A 14,678-nucleotide genomic window follows, 5' to 3' on the forward strand; every position below is an offset into this window, starting at 1 on the left:
GCTGAATGTGAAACACCAGCAGATGTTAAAAACTGTCTGGGTTACACGTGCATCACGTCGTGTGCTTCCTAACATGGATATGATTGGAATCTGGGCCTGTTCAAGCGGTGCTGGTATCATTGTTGTTTCTGAGACTTTCCAAATCTTTACTGGATAAAAACGTAGCAACTGATGGATTTAACATTTAGCTCTCAGACTGTCCCAGAAAAGGCGGAGGTCTGGAAGTTTATGTGAAGGTCTGTCTTGCTGCTCAAGTCTTGTTCTCTCCATCTGCACCTCAGCCATTTGAAATCTTGGCCTTAACTATTGATCTGTTTGGAAATCAGACTGTTGTTGGCTGCTATCAGCCTCCACCTGCTTCCCCCAGCACATCACCGTCTCTGGTCCAACTTTTATCTGAGCTGCATTTTAATGACGTCTTTCAGATGGATGATTTTCATTGGGACTGGCTTTCTTCTGTGTCTGATGATTTTAAGGCACGCTGCTTGTTTTTAAAACTGACTCAAATTATTTAAAGCCTCACACGCCTTGATCCTAAACACCCAGATAAATCTGCTCTTATTGACCTTTTTTAACTAATATGCTGCGTAAGTTTTCCACATCTGCAGTTTTTGCCAACGACCTGAGTGATCACTGCATAGTTGGTGCTGTGAGAAACACTAAAATCTCACGCTCCGAGCCCGCATCAGTTTGAACTGGGGTCGTATTAAACAGGCTGACAATGTCAGTTTGGGAACATTTACAGGAGAGTCGTGTCTACTTTGTGGACAGACACGCCCCTTTTTGCCAGGTCAGGGTGAAAGGTCGGGACAGGCCTGGTTTGGTTCAGTACCGGCCGATCTCCTACATGAGAGAAACCAGGCCTGGGCAGGAAGTCTGGCTCTGATGCTGATTGGCTACGTTTTCATTAGCTGTGTAATCGGATTACTGCCTCCATCATCAAGATCCAATGTAACTATTTTTTACTTTAACGACTGACAGTCCAAACGACCGTAGGAGGTTTTGGCAAACTATAAAGTGTCTCTGCCAGCTGTGACTCCTCAGAGCTTCCTCCTCACTTAAATATCGACTCCACTCCTGTGTCAGACAAAACTGAAATGTTGCTTTAACAAACACTTTGTTGCTTCTTGCTCTTTGTTCAGCACAGTATCTGATGGTAAACCTCTTGCACACAACTCTGCTCGTAGTTCCTGCTTTTCCTTCACACCTGTCACAGTAGAAGAGGTTTGTAAGGCTTTGAACAGCCCCAACACCAGAAACTCGTCCTCTCAATCGTTCTCCTTCCTTCTTGCACTTGGCTGCAAATATCATAGCTGAGCCAGTGTCTTATATTTTTAATCTTTCTCTACAACAGAAGGCTTTACCACAGATGTGGAAGTGTGCCTCTGTACTCCCCCACTGAAAGCTGGTGATTCTTCAACAGTTAGTAATTACAGGCCAATTTCCAAACTCTGTGTCTTATCTAAGGTTCTTCAAAGGCTGGTAAATAATCAACTTCAAAGTTATCTGGATGAAAATAGGATTTTATCTCCCTTCCAGTCTGGTTTTAGGAAACTGCACAGTACTGGAACTGCTTCGATAAAAGTTCTCAAAGACGTCTATGAAGCGCTGGATGCAAAGAACTACTGTGCAGCTCTTTTTATTGATCTATCAAAGTCTTTGACACTGTTGACCACAACAAAAACTCTTCTGGCACAACTTCACCTACTTCCAAGCTGCGTGGAGAGGATGAGGATCTAACAGCACAGGAACTCCAGCAACACTCAGCAGCAGCTGCTCCCAGTCCCTTGGTTTATGAGCTGAGCTGCTGACCACAGCATTTTATGTCATAGATTACTGGAAATAGGCCTTTCAGACCGAGCAGCTGGCTGCTTCTCTAATGTTCTTTTGGACATCAGCAGTGCGTTCAGCTCAATGGTCTCTCTTCCAGCTTTTTAAATGTCACTAAACGAGTGCACAGGGTTCTGTCCTGGGCTACTTATGTCAACGGTGTGGCACAAAATCTAGATGCATCTGTTCATTTTATACCATCAACATAGTTTTCAAACCATTACAGCAGCTGTTGATAGTATTCAGTCTCAGCTGGCTCAGACTGGCTTTAAATGTAGAAAAAACCAAAGTCATGTTGTTCACAAACAGAAAGAGGGTCCGGCTTTATTTCCTTCTCCTGTATCTGCTCAAAGTATTTCTATTGAAACTGTGGCCTCGTACACAGACCTCGGTATTGTGGTTGATGACAGTCGTTCCTATAAGCCACACATTGAACATCTAATAAAGACACTGAGGCTGAAGTTGGGCTTCTCTTCCAGGAACAGATCATGTTTCACAGGAAAAGCTTGTTGCTGCCACCTTTTTTTTACCTGCCCTGGATTACAGTGACATGATTTATATGAATGACTCTGCTCGCTCTCTTCATCTGTTGGATTTTGTCCATCATGGGGCATTAAGATTTATAACTGTCTGTAAACCTTTAACACACCACTGTACTCTGTGTTCTCTGGTTAACTGGTCCTCATTGGTCTTACACAGGATGGTCCATTAGTATCATTTTATCTATAAATCTGTTTCTGGGTTACTGCCTCCTATATATCAGAGTACATGTTAGGCAAACAGTTTAGTCACAGCCTGCAGTCTCAGGACATCATTACATCCACTGTTCCATCAGTTCATGCAGAGCTTGGGAAGAAGGCGTTCTCCTTTTCTGCTCCGTCTTCATGGAAAACATAACCGAAGGATTTAAGGCTCTCCGTTGATTTCACTTGCAGACTTCAAAAGACGTACACATGTTTTTGTGAAACCATCTCTGGGAACTTGTTCTCGTTTTTAATGTGACTGAGTACATTACACAAACTTTGCTTTTATTGTTGTAATTTTAATATGTTTGTCTGGAACAGGTCTCTCTTGTAAATGAGACATTGAGTCTCAATGAGCCGACCTGTATAAATAAAGCTTCAATTACAAAGTCCTTTGTTTAAAAGTTCCTTCAGCTGCCAGTGGGACGTGCTGTGGCTCTATCGGTTGCTGAGCCTTTATATTGTTAGTTAGAAACTACAAATATAATGGCTCACTGTATTTCAGAATCAGAGAAACTTTATTAATCCAGGAGGGAAACTGAGTTGTCATAGCAGCAAATATACAAGAAACAACAAGCACTCATATAAAGTGAGTGTAGAAACAGTTATGATAGATAAATATTCAGATAAATAGAGAAATACAGAAATATGGGTATAAATTGTTACGAAATCAGTTTTACCCCGGTTCTTTTATTCGTCGAGGCATCCAGAGACGGCACCAGAACTCAGTAGTTATTTCACAAAACCTTTATTCATCTTCATTTAAGAATAAGAATCTTTACTCTTTAATGTCACAAATTCCTCTTTGTATGTAACATAACAACATACATGATACAGCTGCAGCAACTGAGGCGAGGAGAGAGGCAGCAACAAGAAAACTGGAAGAAGGAGACCAACAACACCACCTGTGGAAATCTTTCCCCAATCAAGCGTCATCATATCAGCATTTCATCAAAAGCACACATGCTCCGAGCTGACAATGCAGAGCTGTGGCAAAATCATTGAAATCATTTATGAAACAAATGAGTGCATCAAAAATAAGAGTGGAGCTGCAATGAAAGAGAAGTGAACTTTCTTCAGTCAACACAAAGTTTTCCCTGACAGGTGACATTTAATTAAAGTGACTTTATCACCACACACACATTCAGAGGCAGTCTACAGGAGCAGAGCTGCAGCTATTCAGCAAATGTCTCCCTGCAATCCTCACTGCAACACCTACATGTGAAAATGAAACCACCTCTACTGTTCACACATGAAACGTCGTGTGAAGAACCAGTTTTCCTCAGATCTCTGTTTTAGTAACTCTGAAGTCTGAACTTTGGATTTTTGCATCCTGTTTGTACTGATAACTGTCAGTGGATGATTTTGATCCCAAAGAAATCTTTAACACACATGTAGTGATGGGACGTGTTACTGAAACAATGGTTAGGAAACAGAAATCGCCTGAGAATCTGCTCATGTTTAAGATTTCTTCTTTACAAACATTTTCTATGGCTGTTCCCAGTATGACCAGTGATACAAAGCATGGGAAATGGGGATTAGTTCATTCAGACAAATACACTTTTTAAAATGTAAAAATAAAGAAATGAATCAATAAAATAAAAAGTCAAAGAAATAAAAAATAAGGGTCTGAGGCGTCTGTCTCACTGTATCCATGGCAACAATTGACTTTCTGTTCCTTCATATCAGAACCACATCTTTGAAATCAAAACATTTAAGATTCAAATTCAATCATAGATGTGTTCAATTAGATATTAAATGAAGCAGTGCAATGTTTTTATCACTATCCAAGTTTGAACTCTAAGTGGAAGATTTAAAAAAGCAACACACACTCACACACACACACACACACACACACACACACACACACACACACACACACACACACACACACACACAGTATGCAGACATGATTTAGGTGATGATAATATAACGACTGCACAGACCCGTGGGATGATTCATGTCCTTTTTCTTACTCTATGCAATGATGAACTTCTTGCTTCAGGACCTTCTTGATGAATTTGTTTTCTAATCCACAGTTTTCTACCTGATCTGTGTGTTTGAAGTAAAATGTGTTGCTTCAAATGTAAAAGTTAAACAGACAGAAAGCATCAACGTGGACTTCAATCAGTGTTTTGTGTTCATACAGGTCAGCTGTTGCACACAGAGGTCCTGGATTTACACTGTGCCCTGGTTCCTGTGTTTCTGTATGTAGTTTAGTCTAAAGTGGATCCTCCTCATGCACAGACTGAATTATCTGTTCAACAATCAGCATTTCTGATTCATGGATTTCATTTGTCTTTGCTAGTTTTGACTGAGATTTTAACATATCTGTGGTGGCATCTGTTCAGTGTTATGGAAGTTTTACAGCACTAATCTCACTTCACTGCTTTCTTTCATTTGCGCAACATCTCTAAAGTTAGAAATATCCTGTCTCAGAGTGACGCTGAAAAACTAGTTCATGCATTTATTACTTCCAGGCTGGACGACTGTAATTCATTATTATCAGGAAGTCCAAAAAACTCCCTGAAAAGCCTTCAGCTGATCCAAAATGCGGCAGCAAGAGTCCTGACAGGGACTAGAAAGAGAGAGCAGATTTCTCCTGTTTTGGCTTCCTGTTAAATTCAGAATTCAAAATCCTGCTCCTCACATACAAGGTCTTAAATAATCAGGCCCCATCTTATCTTAATGACCTTGTAGTACCATATCACCCTATTAGAGCACTTCGCTCTCACTCTGCAGGCCTACTTGTTGTTCCTAGAGTATTTAAAAGTAGAATGGGAGGCAGAGCCTTCAGTTTTCAGGCCCCTCTTCTGTGGAACCAGCTTCCAGTTTGGATTCAGGAGACAGACACTATCTCTACTTTTAAGATTAGGCTTAAAACTTTCCTTTTTGCTAAAGCATATAGTTAGGGCTGGACCAGGTGACCCTGAATCCTCCCTTAGTTATGCTGCAATAGACGTAGGCTGCCGGGGGATTCCCATGATGCACTGAGTTTTTCCTTTCCAGTCACCTTTCTCACTCACTATATATTAATAGACCTCTCTGCATTGAATCATATCTGTTATTAACCTCTGTCTCTCTTCCACAGCATGTCTTTATCCTGTCTTCCTTCTCTCACCCCAACCGGTCGCAGCAGATGGCCCCGCCCCTCCCTGAGCCTGGTTCTGCCGGAGGTTTCTTCCTGTTAAAAGGGAGTTTTTCCTTCCCACTGTCGTCATAGTGCTGCTCATAGGGGGTCATATGATTGTAATTTTTTTTCTATGTATCTACTGTACAATATAAAGCGCCTTGAGGCGACTGCTGTTGTGATTTGGTGCTGTATAAATAAAATTGAATTGAATTGAAGAATTTTATAATGAACTATTTACAGGTGTATACAGACGGGTCGAAAGATCCCAAACCTGAAGCAACAAGTGTAGCAGTGGTAATTCTGCAGTTAAGGCTCAAGATTGCAAAAACAACATCAAATCTTCTGAGTATATATGCAGTTGAGTTATATGTCACACTGTTGGCTTTAGAATGGGTGGAAGACAGCAGAATTTCAAAAGTAATAATATGTAGTGATTCATTGTCAGCATTGAAAGTAAATTTGTATGACGTCCTTTTGCTCATCATAGAGTGTCTGAAGAAAATAAACATATAGTGATAATGTGGACTCTGGCTCACAGAGGTATTGTGGGTAATGAAAGAGCAGATTGGCTAAAGCAGCTGTTAAAAAAGTAGACATAGATGTGCAGATACCATTGTTGAAATCTGAGGGAAAAGAATAGTTTGGACACAAAGTAAGAACTTCTGGAGAATGGCATGGGATAATGGAACAAAAGGGAGACATGGGTACAAAACACAATAGAAGTTAAGAGGAGTAGTGGGTTAAATAGGCAGCAGGAGAATACAAACAGGTCATTACTTTCTGAATGGTTCTCTTTTTATGATGGGGAAACATCCGACTGGGTTATGTGATGGTGTAATGCTGTGGAGACGGTTGAACATGTGGTTATTAGTTGAAGTATAGAAGTCAAAGGAGAGTGTTGAGGGTGGGAACTGGTGGTGAAATGAAACTTACGTTTGAAAAAGTGGTTAATCAGTTAAGTCATGATGAGGTGAAAGGAGTGGTTTTTCATTTTTGAGAAATACTGATGTCATCAAGAGGATCTGAGGATCTGGAGGAGAAGTAAGAGTAAAAGCCAGGAGATGGCAGTAGTGCAACATCTTTGGATGCAAGCTGCTGTTAAAAATGACAGAAGAAGAAGTTTGCTTGATCATTCCTCAGCTCGTCTGTGTGAAGCTGAGTGTAAAGAGGCTCCTGCTGTCAGAGAAACACTCTGACTGTTTCACAGAGTCAGACATGTTCAGACTCAATCTCAGTCAGAAACTCAGCATCACATTGATGAAGCTGCAGATTCATTGAGGTTAATTTCTGATTAATTTCTTTGCTGCCAGCTGAAATTTAAATGTAATTTAAAAGAAGGATTGAAGGTTATTGAACCCAAAGATTTCACATGAACGTGTATGAATTGTATGATATGTCTCTTCTATTTTTCCATGATCATATTTTGATGTTGATTGTGATTGGTTTCATTTGTTTCTTCATTGGTTGTAGTGTTTTAATGTTTAGATTGTCTTTTGTTCCATGTTGTAATTGTGTATAAAGTTTGATTTGAATGACAGTTACACTCAAATGCTTTCAGTGTTGCTGTGTTGAGTGTTTGCATGTTTAATGTTTGTATGGAAGACACAGAAAGACATGTGACTAAAGAAATCTGTGCTAGAGTGACTTTAAAAAATAAATAAATAGTAGAAAACAAAACAGATGTTGAATTCTTTAGAGAATTTTCTAAAAATCTTTTTCTTTCTAAACAGAAATGTTTGACATGGAAGCTGTTTCTACAGGATCCTGATGGACACTCAGAGGTTTAGAAAATGCTCTCATTAGTTGTTTACAGCAGAAAATCAACCGATGTGAACCAAAACTACAGAAATGCACAAGTGGTGTGTGAGACTAGAAATGATAGAATCAGTGCTGCTGATTTCATTACTCTGAACTTTTAAAGGCAGGTTGTGTATCTGAGAGCAGGGACACTTGCTGTGTTCAGTGACTGTAAGTTCAGGCTACCCTTGATTTAGTTGCTAGATGTTTTTAAACTGTGTTTATTTTATAAGGCTCATTAAAAGCCATCTGAACTAGAGATGGACCGAGCCGATGTTGCATATCGGTATCAGTCCGATACTGACCTAAATTACTGGGTCGGATATAAGTAATAAATAAACAAAGATGTAATCCGATCTACTAAATATCACAAAAGCTCCTCAGAAAACTTGCGACATGGCGTAACCCAACACATGACCACATAGGAGCAGTATGTGAGCTGCTGACATCAGCTCACCTGTTGCAGTATGTGACCTTCTCTTAGTGTCATTAGTCTTTTATGCAGCTCCACCAGCTCATCCAGGTAAACCTGAAAAGCACACAGCAAACATGGCTGTCATGATGTAGCAGTGGCTGATGGTAACAAACCCCAAGACATAACAACACTTTCCATATTTCAGAATATTTACTAGTCTACTCCACATTACACGCACTGTTTCTAAAAACCAAAGACACTCGTTCTCACCTTATCACACTCCATGCTTTTGTCTTGCTTGCTCTGCTTGGTGGGACTTTTTACTTCCACTATCTGACAGACAGAAGAGCAAAGAGTCACCCAGGGTCACGCACACACCTGGATACTGTGGCTTTCAATCATGCTGCTCTAAGACATAAGCCAGTATATTACTGATATGATTACCTGGTTATTAGTAGACTTTAATAAGGGCGGGGCCTCACTGCACGACAGCGGGGAATGGGAGGAGCTGTCACTTCTGCTGCCATCACTTAAACTAATCCTAAGTGTGAAGTCACAAAGAATAAAGACATTAAAACTGTTGTCTCAGCTGTTAGCTAAAAACCGCTAACAATGAAAAATCCCCCATCTGAGAGAGTGGGGACGAAGGACGGTCTTTAACATGAAGATGACTCTCGCAGAATCAGTGTCAGGGAGGGGCCTGCTAGATCAGGGGTGTCCAACTCCAGGCCTCGAGGGCCGGTGTCCTGCAGGTTTTAGATCTCACCCTGGGTCAACACACCTGAATCACATGATTAGTTCATTACCAGCCTCTGGAGAACTTCAGGACATCATGAGGAGGTCATTTATCCATTTGAATCAGCTGTGTTGGATCAAGGACACATCTAAAACCTGCAGGACACCGGCCATCGAGGCCTGGAATTGCCCACCCCTGGCATAGATTATAGAAAACCGGTCAACTGTTGGAGACGGAGACGATCTGGTTAAGTTATGCTTTTTGGCCAAGGTTGACGGCACGCCTCCACCAACAGGATGGTGGAGAGAGTTGGAAAGAGCTTACATGAAATACTTGAAAAGTTAGTAAAAGGCACGTTGAAAGAACCTTTAGAAACTGTCCCAAGCAATTTTAACCAAGATTTAAATGGCGGCTCTTCATCATTTTACAGGTTTGTTGTTAAAGGCTGGCTCTACTGCACAAACATGTGAGATACAAAGTAGCCCTCATAATAGCAATATCCTGGTTAGAAGGAATTCATTACCAATGTCTGCACACAGCTCTATGAAACTAAACTAGTGTGCGGTTCAGCCATTCGAAAAGCTGCCCTCGGGTTACTAACCTGTGCTGGTGGTGTGTGAGGTGTGCTGCTCGATCCCTGTCTGAATCCACGTCGTCGTTGTCGTCCTCTGAATCGTCGTCGTCGTCCGAGTGCAGATCCTGCATCACTGACTGCAGCGGGCCAAGCACTGAGTGGAACAGTTCAATAAAGCCTCAGTCATTGCAGTTTAAACCTCAGGAATACAAGCAGAAAGCTGCAGATTGTGACGTTGGTACTGTAAAGCTCAGCAAATGTGGACTGGTGATCTGACTTTCACAGGGAACATGCACACATCTCGAACTCTACATAGCTGACTTACAGCTCTGGTTTTCAATTGTTCTCATTGCTCAGGAAAACAACATGATTCTTTCATGTTCTTCAATCTCAAAATGATTTAGCAGCCTCTCTTACGACGTCTTCAACTTTCTGAACCGACTCAAAGTAAAAGTTTATAAACCAGGGCTGTGCCCGTTTGTTTACAGGCTCAAAGTGATACTTTAAGAAGATTTGTGGTAATAATGTTTCTGATCATTTACACAAAAAGATATTTTCTGCAGCATTTCTAAGTTTGATTAAATGAAGGGCATCCCATGATTGCTTCCAATGAGCTACTGTCACTGATGACACAGTGCCGTTTGCAGCAGCGTGAAAGTGGCACGGCACTGCAACACAGAATAAGTCAAATGTAGTACAGAAACAGGGTTGGTGTTAGTCGTAGTTTGGCCTGGAAACTTTTGTTAAACAGTAACTAAAGTAACTTAACCTTGTGACTCTTTAGGAACCTGCACAATATTTTCACAATAAAACTGAAGACTCTCTTCTACCTGGGATGTTGGGTCATGAGTTGAGCTTTTTAACCTGCTGCTTTGGTCTTGCACCATGTACTGTATCAGTAACTTTCATCCACTGTTTGCTCTTCCTGTCACATGACGTCCTTCAGCCACACTTGGTGGAGTCATTTGTTTACATTTGGGTCACACACAGCCTGACTGTAGCGCACAGTTTTTTCACCTGAAGGGCTGAAACAGGTTCTAGCATATGTTGCAGAGCACTGTGATTGTTGGAGGTTCCTGAAGTTGCTCCACTGCAGACTGACACATGTGGCTCTCACTCCCAGACATGCCCAGGCTTGTCTCTTAATTGCATGCACTAGGGATCATAACCACCTGGTGTTGCTATAGCAATGATATCTCAGTACGACAGTTTTGTATCACGTAAGAATTTGTACCGGTATGATTGCAGACAATATGATATACACAGCTAGTTAATGCTTCCACTTTACAATAATAAAGCTACATATTAGAATATGTAGGAGGGATCACTCTCCTCAGCCTTCCCGGGAAATACTGTGCCAGCGGGCTGGAAATGAGAGTTCGTCCACTGCAGGAGCACGATGTAGAGTGGCTACATAAGATGCAGGTTCAGGCATACCAGGCGAATTCAAGGTCTGGCTATACCAGCATGGTATAGTACCAAGACTCATTGGCAAGTCCTGCATGGGGCGTTAGGGACTCGGGTCCACCCACTTCCAACAATGGGCAATAGCTGAGCCCTGGCTGAGGAGAGGCATGGTCCGAGCCGAGGTCCGGCAGCTAGAGGAGGAAAGCACGGAACTGGGTTTACAAGGAATCTGGACATAGTGGGACCTGTCAAAGCAGACGATTAATTGGCTTTAACTTTGGAGCCTTTCCACATCTTAATATTGCTCCGCTTAGTCTACAAGTCCATGACGGAGGAGCCACAGTGCAGGTTATGTGGGGCGATGGCGCACAGGCTGGAAGAATGCAAGACTACTGTTAGCCAGGGAAGACAGAGATGGCGCCATGACCAGGTCCTGAGACTGAGCAGTACTGTGAGAAAGTAGCATCACACAACACCAACATCAGGTGGCTGGAGGACCCAACAGCAGACCAAAGAACCTCCCAGAAAAAGCCAACATAACAAACACAGACATCCAACAATGACTCCACAATGAAGAGCTGGATAGTACTGGACACCTACTGGCTAAAGAGGCAAACAGCCCTCCAAGAACACCTGGCAGCAGCTGCTGGCTAATCAACCACACACAGTGGTGCTGGACAAGGAGCAGAAGGCTGCAGTTGTGATAGATGTGGCAGTCCCAGCAGAGAGCATGTCAGGAAGGGGAGCATGAGAAAAACTGGAGGAAAACTGGAGCCAACGTAGAAGGTCAAGAACGAAGTGGTCCCAGTAGGAATGAACGCGTTAGGAGCTGTAATCCCTAAAGTGGAAGAGCCAGGCACAACATTTCTCACATGACCGGGTCCACTGCCAGAGACCTCGAGGTCGAGGTCACCGAGATTCAAACTCGTCGACGTCGTTAGCTTAAATCCTACGTAGCCTCGTTCTTGAGGTACTGCATGCACAAACCTGGCTCTCCACCCCAACCATCCGACCAGCGGGGTGATGACAATCAGCCTTTTTACAGCCGAGAGGAAAAACACAACATGCAGAGATATGTCAGGTTTTCATGATCCAGCCATTCATCCTTCCTTCGGTGGGTACTTCTTAACTTCAGTTCCAGACTTTCTCTTTGATATTTGGTCACATTGGGGCCCGATGAATGTAAAAACAAAGAATTACCAGATTTGGTTTTTTACCTTATTTTTGTTTTTAAGAAAAATATCAGCCACATCTGATAAAATTTTATAGAACAGCAGCAGTATAATGTCCTCGTAAGTGGATATCAGGCCCTTGTAGAGCAAAATTTAGTATTTTGGTCTAAATAACCCAAAATGTGATGTCCACATATGTGGACGCCCGGTCCTAGGAGGTTAACATGAGCATAACATTTTTCAGGCAAACGCCTCCATGTGTAATTAACATAGAGCCACAGTATTGTTACTGTTTTGTAATCAGCCATAGGCACTAGCACCGACTATTTTAAAGTGTTACTGTTACTAGTAAGCTAACATAAACTAACCAACCCAGTGACATCACATGCTGATGTCGGTAAACGTGTTATATAAACTTAAACTTTAAGCACTTACTTCTTAAATCGAGCTGCACAGACAGCGTTACCTTTGAGAGCAGGGCTCAGTGGTGTAAATTAGCCTTCATACATGTAGCGTTTCATGTCCACTTTAATGATAACAGCTAATTATCTCAAATCGTGAGCATGTTAAATTCCCACCAAGCAGGTTAACGATTATGGTAACTGTGTAACACTTCAGTTTTCTATACATTGGAGTTTTGCTGAGTGCTGTGCATTGTTGTGAATGTCAGCTACATGTGTCGTAGTGAGGAAAGAGGTTGTGTGTCTGCCTGTGTGCAGGGGTGCTGCGTGTCAGCTGGAGGCGGTGAAACAACACTGTTCAATATCGATCCTGCTGCTAAGGATCGTTTAATCCAAACAGTGTAGCAACCTTATGACAACCATACCACAGTCTCTACAGGGCACACAATAAGTGTTAGGCTACCACTGTGTACTTGGTGTTACGCTTGCATGACAACAGACTGTTGGACGCATCATTTTGCTTTCTTTGATTTCTACCAGTGAGTGTGATAAGTTTATGTCAGCTGGACCTAAAGTGATGTTAAAAACACTGTTTAAGCTTCACACTGCCAGACTGAATACTTCCACCTGTGTAACACAACAGTTGGACTCACTATAGTCTCGTCACATCCTGACATCACCCCAGCCCTGTCCTCTGTGCATCGTGGAAAGTGACGATGGGAAAACATTCAGACACTTTGTGCTCACGTTAGTTTTCCTCTCCCAGATTCTCCCAACAAGCAGCTGAAGATCGATTAGGATAATTGTTGTTATCACAGTTAATATTCCAGATTTATCTGATTACATCTCAACACCCCACCACCCACCCCCTTTGTCCTGTGCTGTTGTTGATTTGTTGAAAAGAAAAGTCATTAAAAAGTGAATTCAATTCTTCTACGGTGCTGCTGAGCACACGCATGTGTGCGAGGCGGCTGTTTGCTGGTTTGCTGAATGGCACTGAACACATGTGCCTGTACAGTTTAAATCATTTGCTCACGATTATGTTTAATTTCACGTGGCACTCGTGATATAAATCTAATCACGAAAACAAACAAATCAAAGCGCTGCAGTTTATTGGTTACATCGCTTTGACTGCACGAAGTGTCACGTATGATGTTAGTGTCACTAACAAACAGCACAAACTAAACTTTGTAACTTGTGTGCACGGTCCAAGTCGGTTACCTTGTCGTTTGTGGGGTGTGGGAGCAAAGCTTGAACTGGAGCTGGAACCCGCTGGACTGGGCTGCTCAGACTGGGAGGAAGAAGAGAGACAGGCAGCGATTAATGATAAAAATATGACTCAAACTGCTGTTTGACTGAATGTGGCGGTTCTGCAAACACAGAAGCAAATGAATACTATTCGAGCCCCGGCTCCGACAGTCTCGGTCGTTGTGTCCTTGGGCCGTTGCCTACTGGTGGTGGTCAGAGGGCCCGGTGGCACCAGTGTCCAACACCATCGCCTCTGTCAGTGCCCCCCAGGGTGGCTGTGGCTACAATGTAGCTGCCATCACCAGTGTGTGAATGGGTGGATGACTGGATGTGTAAATTGCTTTGGGGTCCTTAGGGACTAGAAAAGCGCTATATAAATACAGGCCATTTACCATTTACTGTTATTATTATGTATGTGCTGAAAGAAGACCAAACCCAGCAGGAGTGGACCAACCTGGACTCACCAGTGTTCCCACTCTGAACACGTTCGGCTTTCAAACCACCTCCAAGGGACAGGAATTAAGAGTTACAGTGAGGGGGACTCTCTTTATTAAAAATATGTTTATTTATCAAGGTTTGTATTTATTTTCAACAAATACAAACGTAAAACAAACGAGGCTGCAGAGAGCACTGGATGTCTTTTTCCAACTAATGTCAGAACTATCTGTCCTGACATTAGTTGGAGAAAGAAAAGCTCCAACAGGAGGTTTCATAGTGCCATCCATCGTCTGTTGGGTCGGCAAAGCATCAAGAGAAAATTAGATTTCTGTGTAAATGTTCAAGGTTGAAGCAGTACCTTTTATAACAGCACACACAGTTCACATGAAACAGTGTGTGCTAACATTTCCATACAGTCCTTCCCTTCATGTCCATGTTTGTGTTTGACACGTCTGTAGTTTGGATTCATAAAAGCCAAAAATGAAAATCGTTCTTTTAAACCCTTTCTTGAAGCAGCATCTGCCCACAGGCAGCAGAGGCTCACACAGCCCAGAGTGAGGATGTTTGACTCTTTCAGATTGACTGAGATGTGGACTTAAACAATGACAGTGCACGTTTAAACGTGTTTCAATGTACATGCACAGATACATAAGGAAACCTTCAAAGTGCAAAACATGGTGAGGAGAAACGTGAGAGAAAGAGCGCACAGCTGCTCTGCTGGTTTACAGGCTTCTTCAAAGTGTCATAAATCTGACCGGCACTCCCGTTTACGGCTTTTGTTCTC

At 42.3% G+C, this 14,678-nt stretch overlaps 2 protein-coding genes across 4 annotated transcripts in view; one reads left to right on the forward strand and one right to left on the reverse strand.

Annotated features, from left to right (window-relative positions):
• LOC147336810 (NACHT, LRR and PYD domains-containing protein 12-like) overlaps positions 1 to 14,678 on the forward strand; it is a 220,092-nt gene that overhangs the window by 142,942 nt on the left and 62,472 nt on the right. The window lies entirely within an intron of this gene.
• The window catches only part of LOC147336815 (protein AF-9-like), a 34,529-nt gene continuing 25,371 nt past the window's right edge, over positions 5,521 to 14,678 (reverse strand). The window contains exons 8-14 of one of the 3 annotated variants that reach the window (XR_015128317.1): positions 13,430 to 13,499; positions 9,256 to 9,382; positions 8,363 to 8,459; positions 8,189 to 8,251; positions 7,961 to 8,032; positions 6,640 to 6,736; positions 5,522 to 6,546 (exon numbers count right to left, since the gene is read on the reverse strand). Coding sequence is in view for 2 of the 3 variants with exons in the window: in XM_086285582.1 (XP_086141708.1) it covers positions 6,719 to 6,736; positions 7,961 to 8,032; positions 8,189 to 8,251; positions 8,363 to 8,459; positions 9,256 to 9,382; positions 13,430 to 13,499 (447 nt within the window). In the remaining variant the exon portion in view is untranslated. Of the gene's footprint in view, positions 6,737 to 7,960; positions 8,033 to 8,188; positions 8,252 to 8,362; positions 8,460 to 9,255; positions 9,383 to 13,429; positions 13,500 to 14,678 lie in introns of all 3 variants that reach the window. The other 2 variants (XM_086285582.1, XM_086285583.1) reach the window with 2 other exon arrangements.

The sequence above is a fragment of the Aulonocara sp. 'chitande type north' Nkhata Bay genome, linkage group LG3, assembly GCF_057382095.1.
Source record: "Aulonocara sp. 'chitande type north' Nkhata Bay isolate Kocher_YH1m ecotype deep benthic linkage group LG3, A_spYH_male_GT1.1, whole genome shotgun sequence".
Classification (NCBI taxonomy): domain Eukaryota; kingdom Metazoa; phylum Chordata; class Actinopteri; order Cichliformes; family Cichlidae; genus Aulonocara; species Aulonocara sp. 'chitande type north' Nkhata Bay.